Raw genomic sequence first — 12197 nt, 5'->3', positions numbered from 1 at the left:
AATATAATTCACGATATCCAAATTTTTTTTAGTATACAACATTACTATTTATGGAAATATAGATTATGATATAACATTTTTTTTTATCAATTATTAACTGAAAAAATATTAATTGAAACATTAAAAAGAAAAATAATCAATTTGAAAAAAATTCCATGTGAGAAATTAGGAATTTTCTACTGACAACAGTTCAACAATTAGTAAAGATTCCAGTATTTTCTAGCTCAGCTGGCTAAAAAAGAAAAAAAAAATATTTCAGAATATTTTTCAATAAAGGGTAAGAAGAAGATTGTGCCACTTAACAGATCAACCTAGTTTAAAAGCGGAGAGCAAAACATGTAAAAGTAAGATGACACAATGTGAAGAAATGCCTTCACTAGCAATCGCAACTTCAACAAATGTAACATAAAACAATGTATTAATATTCCATTATAAATTATAAATTTTCAGCTGTCCACTATAATATATATGTAACGTTCGCTATATAAAATAACGTTAATTAAATGGGAGTTCAGAAGGGACCACTAAAACAGACAACTGAGTGTTCACTGTATTCCAAATTCATTATAGCGGGGTTGGACTGTATTTAAATAAAAAAAATACATACACAGGAAATCAGAAATAAGCACATATTCCAACAATTTTCAACAACTTTATTTCTGTAAATATTTTCTTTTAACAGTAATATTTTCTAATTTCAACAAAATTTATGATACTTCAATGGAAATTTTTTTCTTCATCTGTTTAAATTTAAAATTGTTCTATAGCTCTCATAAAAAGTATTTAATAGAATCTGCTAATTCTATAATAAAATATATTATTTAGCATTTTCGCAATTGAAGCTCAATTTACAACATTTAATACAAATATAAGAACTATAAAAACAATAAAAAAATGTAAAATAAGTAAAAAATAACTAACTAAATAATCAGTTTAGTACAAAAGCTAATAATATACATTACAGCTACATACACAACAATATCATAATACACATAATTTGTGCATATATATATTACAAATGCACAGTTTTTTTAACAATCCAAATTCTAAAATTTACAAATTAATATTAATCAAATAAATGCATACAATCTTTGGCAACTTCAGAGAAATTTTTATTTAATAAATAGGAATAGCAATTTTGAAGGGAAAAAAAATTTCATGATAAAATTTCATGTTAATATACAATTTTGTATATTGTAGAACAATTTTTGTTAAATACTTTTGAACTCTTTTTTTTTTTTTTTTAAATTTTGTTTGATCAAATGTGTTATATTTAAATAAACTAAAGTTGAGAAAATATTTTTCTTAAGAATTTAAATAAGTTACAACACTTAGCTAAATAAAACAGTTTTAACCTTATGATGAGGCAGATAGGACACGAGTGTCTCTTTTGTATTTTTTTCCCTCACATTCTAATTACAATCAAATATATATTGGAATTTTTTCATTAAAAAAAAACAGTCTAATAGTTATTATAAAAAATCTGTTAGATTATTGGAATCATATTTGTTTTAAAATATAAAAGTTAAAAAAAAAAAAAAAAAAAAGGATGGAAGCAATTTTTTTTCACTTATTTTCAAACATTTATCAATAATTGATTTTGTAAATTAAAGAAATTTTAATGATGTATACTGCAATTAAGTGCAAATTTGAAAAATTATTGTTTGGAAGTGGGCTGTGTTTGAAAGATTTTACCTTTAATGCAGAAAAAAAACACTGTTTCATGCTGTTTTCTATAACTATATTAAAATGCTAAATATAATATTTTCCCATTACTTTGACATAAATTTATACAAAAAAGAAAAAAGTATGAAAAATATATATAATAAAAATTTTGCATCTGCATTTTAATAAAATCATTTTATAATTTTTCTGGAATAAATAAAAATTTCATTAATATAGAATTTTATTTAAAATTTTGTCTTAAAAGATAGTCTGATTGAAGAAGAGATTGTTACTAAGCGCTCACCTGATACTCTTAATTTTTAAAAAAAAGTTAACAATGCTCTGACAAATCATTGTTTAGCTTGAAATTTATGAATACTTCACTAAATTTATTTTGTGGTAACACTGTTCACATTTCATTAAAGTTTTAAATATGGATTATTGTATGGATAGAAAATTATAAGAAAACCAAGGAGTATGTTCAATGATGAGAATAAAATGATTTTGAAATGTATTATAACAGGATTAACTGTAATTGATTCAAGTCTATGAAATTTTTTTAAAATCTACAACACAATTTTTTTGCCCATATTGAGCATAGAATTTCTACTAAAAAAGTCAGCAACAAAATAAATTATGTCTATAATAAAAAATAATATATATATATGTCTATAGAAAATAAATAATGTTTCTTAATTTTTTCTTTGAAGTGTATTACAAGATTTTTGATAAAATAAGACTAATAAATAAATAAATAAAATATATTTTGAAAAATAAGAAACTTTGATTTAAAATGAATAGTTTTAAGATTTTACTATTCGAGAATTTTTAGCATTTCATTATTACTTATAAGCTATTTTCAACAAGCTTTTTATTAAAATATGCCAGCACAAATTCATTATTTCTAATTACAAAATCAGATATGGTAATATTTCTTAATTTTTTAAAATTTTCAACAAGATTTTCAATTAAATAATAATTGTGAACAAATAAATAAATTAAATATACTTTGATGGAAATAAAAATAAACTTTGATTAATAATGAATTGCTTTTAAGATATTAGAGCAATTTCGAAAATTCTAATGTCATGCCCAGTAAAATTTTTAATAAAATTATGCTCCTAGCAAAAAAAAAAAAGAAAAAAAAATTAATATTTTTATTTATGGAACCAGATACACTAAATTAAATTTCAAATAATTAAAAAAATCTTCATTAGGAAAAAAAAATACTCCACATGCACAAATTCATTATTAATTGTTGCCCATTCAAAATATATTTTCTATTTTTTTTATACATAAAGCTAAAAATTTAAATAAGGAAATAGTTGAGATCACTCAAACTTTAAAAAAAAAGACAACATAAGCAAATTAAGCAACAAATAAGTATTGCTTATATTTCAAAGCGTCTTTCCATCCACTATATAAATTTATTTATATTATATAAAAAATCCTAAGTACTTTTAAAGGCAAAAATTAATTTAAATATATAGAGTAAAGAAGTAAACCAGGCTTTATGGACTAAAAATAATTATTTTATGGGTCCAGGTGTGGCAGGTGTTGACACACCAGTATTCAATGCACTGAAAATAGTAGAGAGTTCCTCTAATAAAGTTTCAGCTCTGTATGCTACTCGGATGTCTGGTACATTAGTACGAGTAATATCATTGCCTGCAATTCCTTCTTTCATGCAGTTATTACCAAGCCAGTGTTTTTTAACCTGCAAATTAACAGTACATATTTTATAAATTGAAGTAACACAACATTGTTAAGTTACATGAACCTTGAAATACTGAATTGATCATGCTTACAAATATTAATTTTTCTTACCTTTATTATCTTTTTATAATTGAATTTAAACTTTAATACAAATCATAATTTTTTTAACACGTTGAGTGCCGTGCCACCCATATTTGGTTAGCAGCAAAATTTCTAATCAGGCCGCATTACCCATATTGGGGTGACAGCAAAATTTCTAATCGGGCTGCACTACTTGTATTGGGGTGACGCTCTTTCGACTACTTGCAAAGGATGTTCGTATGTATTTGAAAACATATTTCACAGGAAGTAACAAAATTATTGTGAGTCTCGTAAAAGCTGTCTTGCTCACTGCTATTTGACTCACTGAGAAATAAGTTTTCCATTTTTCTTTTCAAAATTTCAACAAATTAGGGTAAAGATTTTAGGTTATACTCCTCTTTACTCGGCAAAAATTCAAACTGATCGTGTAAAGTGGCGAGAGGAGAAACAGATGTGATGCAACGGATATAAATAAACAGACATGATACCATGGAAACAAACGGAGTGAGATATTGTTCTTGTGACCACCAGAGACTTGCATTATTAAAATATCGATGGGAGTACATAGCAGATTACATTTCATACAGCGGTACTCGTGGCAGTGAACGTGTTAAACATTTTAAGAATAAGTTATACATGATAAAAACCAGAAATCAGATCTTGATGGCTAAGAAATAAAAATAAAATTCCCTTTATTATATTAGAATGACCTACAAATATACAAAATGCTCTTAAAATAGAAAACTTTCTTATCAAACAAGAATTTTTATCTGAAACATTATATCCTCTAAATTTACATACAATTACATTAAAATATGTATATTAAATGAAATTGCAATACATTTTTAAAGTCTGAAATAAAAATTAAATGGGACAGAAAGTAACACGAGTAAAACAAGGTTTCAAAGAGATATCGTAAATCAAATTTTAAAGAGTAAAAATATTATAAAAATTTCAAGCCAGACATTTTCCAAAAGTGACACTATATCATCAAACCGTTTCTTTGTATTTTTTCAGAAAAGTACTTACGTTTTTGAAATTCATGTTAGATAATAGCACAATATACAAAAAAATAATACTGAAATTGTGGTGCTTTTTTACCAGAAATGCTTTTAAAAATTACAACTGAGTAATTTGGAAAGGTGGCTCATTATTGCCCTAAGTCTTGCATTCAATTCTTAAAAATTTATGTTAAGCAAATTCATAAATTAATATTACTCACAGATAGTGGAAAGCCACTCATGAGGACACTATTTCGTGCTAATTCGCACATATCACAGCTACTTAGTTTCCAGACATTTTCCAAAAGTGACATTATATCATCAGACCGTTTTTTAGTATTTTTTCAGATAAGCACTTACGTTTTTGAAATTTATGTTAGATAATAGCACAATATACAAAAACAGAATACTGCCCATGTGAAATTGTGGGTGCTTTTTATCAGAAATGTTCTTAAAAATTACAACTGAGTAATTTGGAAAGGTGGCTCATTATTGCCCTAACTCTTGCATTCAATTCCTTAAAATTTATGTTAAGCGAATTCATAAATTACTCACAGATAGTGGAAAGCCACTCATGAGGACACTATTTCTTGCTAATTCGCACATATCACAGCTACTTAGTTTCCAGACTTGAGCAGCAATACTATATTCTTCCATCAAAGGCTCCTGACATAAAAAAGAAAATTTACAAAGTCAGGGGTGATTGTGGCACAAAGTGAAAAATGCTGAAAATTTTATGTGCAAAAAATCGATATAAATTTATTTATCATATATCTTTCATATTTAACATAATTTTTTGAATTAACATTTATAATTAAATTACCTTCCGATGCAAAATATATCACACCTTTAGAGTAACTAATTCAAGAAGAAGCTTACTTCTAACAAAAATCGCGATATTGGATTTTTAAAAAAATCTTGTGAATATCAATCGCGATATTGGAATACAACTTGCAATATTGAATTTTGGGAAAAGGCAAAAATACAACTTGTGATATGGAATTTTTGAATCATTCAAATGCAAATCACTAGACCGCGAGAATACGAATCGCAATGCGTAGATTTTAAATCACATATAAAAATTCAAAAATCGTTGTTTGATATTAGAAACGTGAAAATACGAATTGTAAAATTGGATTTTAAAAACGCGTGAATACGAATTGCAGCCTTGGATTTTAAACTCGCGTGAGTATGAATCGCGATAGTGGGTTTTAAAAACTCGTCAATACAAATTATGATATTGGATTTTTAAATCAAGTGAATATGAATCGCAACCCATAGTTTTTAAATGAGGTAAATACAGGGTATCTGCTACATTTTAGATTTTTAAATTCATGACTTTTCATGATTTTCCATGACTAATTCCAAGAATTTTTCATGACTTAATGAAGTTACTATTTTCTCCGACAAAAACGCAACAATGCATTTAAAAAAGCATTATAATAACATAATAAAAGGCATAACCAAAACTATACTCTGAATCTTCATATTTATAGATTTTAAATTTAAAAAACAGAGTAAAGAAAGAATTGAAACAATAAAATAGCTAGAAAAAAATGCAAAAGCAAATAATTTTTTTTCTGTAGAATTATATTCTAAAGATACTTTTCTTGTTCATCTGAAAGGAAAGAAATACTCCTAATTTTTCTGTTCTCATTTAGGAATTAAAAAAAAATTTGCAATGACTGGTTTGCTTCAACTAGAATTTTAAATTGATAAAATTAAATAAAATAAATAATAAGAATTTTTAAATGACAGAAGAGTTTAAAAGATAATTCGATCTAGAAATTATGTTTTTTCTTTCATTTTTTGAAAGAACACCATAATTTTTAAAGAACATGATAAAATCATTTTATATTCTAATAAAATATGCCTGAGTGGTGATTTTGTTAGGAATTCAGATGTTTGGAACAGGATGAAATTGTGGGGGGGGGGGACTCCATTTTAAAAATTAGATTTTTCGGAGACCAGTGGTGCAAGTGGCAAAACATGGTTTTGGAGCAATTTTGGAGCAGCGAAACAAAGATTTGGAGCATATTTAATAAAAAGAATTAAAACAAGAGTTTTCAATTTTGTTCATTAATGACATATCTTATTTTTTTTCACTTTTTAAAGGTCCCTGCATAAACAAATTAAGTTTCTTTTTGGTAGCTTCCAATTCTGTTAAATATTCTGCTATGCTCGACTTAGCCTCAGATAAGAGGATTTGTCCGCTTTCTATAAACATGTCTTTATTATTTAACCCATCTTTAATATTTTTTTTATCAGTGGCTAAGAGATCTTGAGAAGCCTTCAATTTTTTTAGCAAATCAATTTCAGCAACTTTCAATCTGCTTCCCTCAGTTTCAATGTTTTCACATTCTTTTTTCACAATCTCTAATCAAGCAGAATAATTTTTAAATGCTGCACGAGTTCCTTTAATTATATCTTTGTCAACTTTAAAGTTATTTAAATCCCCAGTGACACAACTTGTCTCAAATCATTAACACTATGCAAATATAAACTTGCCCTATTGTCAAGTAGCTTTTTATTCACACATATGAACAAACCTAAAACCTCTCTAGTACTAAAACCTCTTTCAACATCGGCATTCACATGTTGTATGCACAAAAGAGCTTTAAAAAGCTTTGTTATAAGAGAATATTTGATATTTCCCAAATTATATTTCTTCACAAAATAGTTTTTCCAAAACACATCAATTGGTGCATATTCATTTGAGTCACAAGAATAACCTTCTGGTTCTACATGTAACAGTAACAAACATGCCTCTTCAGGTTTTATAATGAATGGGGTTTCTGTTGTCAGATATCTTATTACCTTAATAGAATTCCATTCTCATCACAGGATGCAACAATTTAAGATGGCATAGTAACCTATTTTCAAGAGGCAATGCTTTTAATAACTTTTTTGCACGTGCCATAGACCTGGCACCTAAATACATAGAATTTCTTACTGAAGAAGATAATGATGTCATCGTATTTGTGATATCTAGTCCAACATCTATTAAATTTGAATTTTGCCAAATTTCTGCGTTTTCTACATCCAAAGATTTTAAGTCCTTTCCTGTCAAACTAAGAAAAGCAGAACTCTTTTAAAAAACGCCCTAACAATGCTTAAACTAGAGACACCATTTTATAATACAGCAAGTGAATCAATGGTGTCTCAGTTTGGAAAAAACCTAAACATTTATTTAATATAGGTGAAATATTACTTAAAAAAGAGCTTTTGGCAAAAGCAATTTAAATAAATTCAATATTGAGTGGCTCATACTATTTTTTAAATTAATAATTACTTTATTTAATTCTGTAAAAGGTAATTTAAAACTCTAATTAATTTAACTATTATTTAACATTATTGAGTATATTTTTCTTAAAATTTAAAAAAATGTTATTTGTAATAGTATATTCAATAAAACATTAACAAGATTAATATTGATCATACGGAATTTATAAAAATATGTAAAGAATTAAACAAACTTTAATAAATTTATATTACAAATGTAAATTAGTGAATGACCCCTAATTTTTATTAAATTAAAATTGGTTACCCAGTACAGTATTTCATTAATGAAATGATTAAAAAAATAATTTTTAAATGCAAATTCAATGAGTATCGAAGCTATAATAAAATGCAATAAGTATAAAAAAAATATTAGTAAAAAAAAGTAATAAATGTTTAAAAACAATATGCAATTAGTGGATGGTCCCTCAGAAAAAAATTTACACTTAAGAAACCCAATTAATTTTTATCTTTATTATCTTTATCTTTATTTCATTAAATGAATAAAAAGGAGATGGAAATTTTGAGGTTATGAAGCTTTTTGATTCTTGACTGCTCTGAGGATCAACATGAAAATATGTACTTAGTGAATGGTCCCCAAGTTAATTCCAAGATCATGAGTACTATTCTATAAATAGAATAGAGCAAGAAGGCCATAAGCTTGCCATTGACGAAGACGATGGCACTTCAATAACAATGAAATTAAACAAGAGAAATAAAATTTTCGTTTGCTATTAAACTTTGGCAATGTTTAGTCGGTCCCCGAAAATTCCTGGGAAGTTTCGGTTCTATTCAGAGAGTGGAAAATGAAACCTGAAATTGAGAATATCTTGTAAAATGAAGCAGAGTTGCACATGAGAGTGCAAGAATCCTTCCCACTGAATCCAGAGCAACCCATCACATAGCAGTAGCTTGGTTGCCACAAAATTGTGACTTGGCGATACCCAGGGAAAAATATCCCTTTTGGCTCAGATCGGGGCAATTTAAGCCTACTACTTCAATTTGGAGCATATAGGCCCAGGTTTCCACAATTGGCGCAGTACTTGCAACACTGGAATACCAAAATCCATGACTTTCCATGATTTTTTTCAAAAAAACAGCAAAAATCATGACTTTTCATGACAAATTTTGTTCAATACTGAAATTCATGACTTTCCATGATTTTTCATGACTTTCCAGGTGCGCGGATACCCTGTAAATACAAAAATTGATGTTTATTAAAATCGCATGAATAAGGCTCGCGATATTAGCAGATTCCAAGCTGCACCGAATATTCAAAATAGCAAAAATAGGCCAAACCAAAACAATCAAATTGGCAGAAGAATCACGTAGGGCATAATTCTTTATGTAATCGGCGGAAGAAAGTATGAAAACACATCACTAACGGGATTTAGCAAAATCTTCAAAATTTCGTCGGATCATAAGTTTTGATTCGCGGAATTCTATGAATAGTGACGTGGAATTCTATGATGTTCGCGCAAAACTTGCATGCGCTGCTTCTAGTTTTTGAACCCGAAAAAATTATACAAAAAACCCTGAATTCCAGGAAACCCCTGGAGTACAATCATCCCTGCAGAGTATTTTAAAATCTGAAACACACTAACAATCAAAATTTTTTTTTATAATATGAAAGTCTATAAAAAGAAAGAGTAATAATATAAAATATTTCTGTTCATTTTCAACAAACAAAATACCTTTATATTATCAATTCAAGGGTGTGACTACAGAATTGACATACTGTCAGAAAATGAAATAAATGTAAAATTTAATGGCCCATAAGCCAATATCAGAATACCACAAGAAAAAAATGACATTATATATGACCCGGATCAGCAGATTAGCTCTTCGCTTATGGCACTTAACATTATGAAGCCTGTTATTCTGATTCACTTGTTATATCAGCCATAAGCAAAAAGTTAAGTAGTTTCATAAACTAAGTCTGTAGCAAATAAGTAAAAAATTAAACCGTTAAAAAAGAAAGATTACTATAACACCTTAGGGTCATAATAACTCTTGTTTAACTGGGAAAAAAGAAACTATACTTGTAGAGTTATTGTCACAAAAGAGTGAACAGTATAATATTGTCAAAAGAGCAGGGGGTTAGTAAATAAAAAGAATAGATAAGCAGTAAAACATAATTTTATGATATTAATGCTTATATTATCTAAACATTCAATATATATGTTATCTATGATTTGTTGAAAATATTTTAAAATAGAACCATGCCTTTAAATTCTTAAAACAAAGGTCTGCAAAACATAATAAAGATTTAAAAAAAATGTGGTGCAAAAATTTATCTGCAATCCATATGAATTTATGTTTTGCTAATCTAGTCTTTTTTCATGCATTAATTTTGCAAGTGTCAGTCAATTTACTTTCCTGTACAACTAACTAGTTTTTATTTCAACTATACAAAGTAGTAATATTACTTGGCATTTAGTTTTTTGCATAAATGTGCCAAATTTGCAATGAAATTAAAAACTTAGAAAAGAATAACTTGGATGCAAAATAGAAGACTTACTTTGGTGAAATGAAATTGCAGTGGATCATCAGTGGATAACGATACACAAAGTCCTCTACTTAAGTATTCTGGCAAAGGATTTCGATGATAATTGAGGAAGAGCGAGTTATTACTCAGGGGAGACATAGCTATTCCTATTTGAGACAGATAGTATAAATACTGTAGCACCGGTACCTGTAAAAATAACTGCTGTTATACAAATTATATATTTTCATCACTTTCGAAATTGCTTTTACAATGATTAAGAATATATAAGCTTATAATGTATCTATTTCTATATATATATATTATAAAACATCAAAGAGAAACGGGGGGAAAAACAGAGAGTCAAGTTTCAAAATAGTTATTTCAAAATTTAATGCCTTACTTTTCAAGCTAAAAGGAAAAAAGTAATGATTTCAGTTACAAAATTGAAGATTTTGGTTCTGAGAATTTTATTTAGAAAGGTTAAGTAGTAAGTTCTTGAATATCTTTTTAGAAACCTACAAAACGATGTAAGGTTAGTTGATTACTCAAAATTAACAAACAGTTTAATGAACCATTTTAATTAAATTACAGATACCTATTAACAATAAAAATTACAAACCCAGTGCTACAACTCGGAGAAAACAAACTTAGGAAAATTTTATACTGGTGCTACTTTACCCAAATGACTTTTTAAAAAAAACAATCCACTTTCTATGGGTCTTGTATTAAAAATTAAGTATGTTTTCTCTTACAGCAAATCTTTTCATTGCACAGAGTGTGTCACGATTCCCTCTGATGTTTGGAAGGCTTATAAGAAACAAAATATTACCAATAAATTACAAATTTAATCTTATCTGGTAAAGAAGCATCACAAGTTTCCCCCCCCCCCCCCACAAATGTCTAAGGAAAGAAACTTTGATGCTGCAGACTTCAAGTCTAAAGTCTTATCACACTCGCTGTAACAGTCAATGATAGTGAATATTGTTGTGATCCGTCATCAATAGTCTGTTAAAAAACGTGGCAAAGTGGCACAAATACAAAATTTTTTATGTCCACCCATAAACTTATTGAAATCATTAATTTCTTATAAGTCTTCCAAAACCCCGTAGAGTAAATGGAGTATAGAAAAGAGACATTCATAGAAATGTTGTCTTTTGCAATTTATTTACTTATTTTTCATTTATTAATTTTATTTTATTATATTTTATGGTTAAATGCCGTTAAACTCTTAAATATTCTCAGTTAATTTTGAGCATCTTAACAACGATATCAATTTAACTTCAGATTACATTAAAAAAAATTGCAAATTTAAAAAAACTTGAATAAAAAATCATTACCCTAAATTTAAGTTAATGCATTTCAACACAAAATTTAGAAAGAATTCTGTGCCCGATTACCTTTCTAAGTATTAAACCATGAGATATATTTTCGCTTAAAAGAAAACCTCCAACCAAATGTTGCACAGGACCTGCTTCACCACAATGAGGTCTCAATACAAATGTATTAAGTTTTCGTTCCCTAAAATGAAAAATAAAAAGAATTACATTTTAAGTACTTCTATTGAAAATAACTGATTTTTATCCAGGTTTCTCATAATATCTTCAAAATAAATAGATCGCTAAGAGCAAGATAAATTGTTTAATGTGAACAAAAATAAGAATTATTTTTTAATTTTTAATATACCCTTTTAATATACCTACATAATAACTATGAAAAAAATTGTATGGTTAAAAATAATTATAAGAAACCCTTTATTACATAAACCGTAGAGATATTATTAAAATTTAGAGATTTTGGCTAACATCTTGTTAAACAAATGTTCAACATTATGACAAACTTTCTACAATTCTAAAATCCCACCATATTTAATATATAATAAACTTTAAATAGTTGTGTCAAAAGGAAAATACACCAATGAAACCATATCAGCACAATATAAACTTGATGTGAAGGAGACAAAAGCTGTA

At 27.3% G+C, this 12197-nt stretch overlaps 1 protein-coding gene across 8 annotated transcripts in view; it reads right to left on the bottom strand.

Moving 5' to 3' along the window:
• Positions 1 to 630: 630 nt before the first annotated feature.
• LOC107453670 (AMP deaminase 2) overlaps positions 631 to 12197 on the bottom strand; it is a 38265-nt gene continuing 26698 nt past the window's right edge. For all 8 annotated transcript variants that reach the window (XM_087163689.1, XM_087163691.1, XM_087163693.1 and 5 more), the window contains 4 exons: positions 11628 to 11748; positions 10264 to 10437; positions 5019 to 5129; positions 631 to 3382 (listed from right to left, as the gene is read on the bottom strand). In XM_087163689.1, coding sequence (XP_087019815.1) covers positions 3194 to 3382; positions 5019 to 5129; positions 10264 to 10437; positions 11628 to 11748 — 595 coding nt within the window. In that variant the 3' untranslated portion in view covers positions 631 to 3193. The remainder of the gene's footprint in view (positions 3383 to 5018; positions 5130 to 10263; positions 10438 to 11627; positions 11749 to 12197) is intronic.

The sequence above is a fragment of the Parasteatoda tepidariorum genome, chromosome 5 (assembly GCF_982258835.1).
Source record: "Parasteatoda tepidariorum strain Cologne lab strain chromosome 5, Ptep-v5.0, whole genome shotgun sequence".
NCBI classification, from domain to species: domain Eukaryota; kingdom Metazoa; phylum Arthropoda; class Arachnida; order Araneae; family Theridiidae; genus Parasteatoda; species Parasteatoda tepidariorum.
Note: the sequence above shows the minus strand (reverse complement) of the source record. Positions and strands in the feature narration are given on the sequence as shown.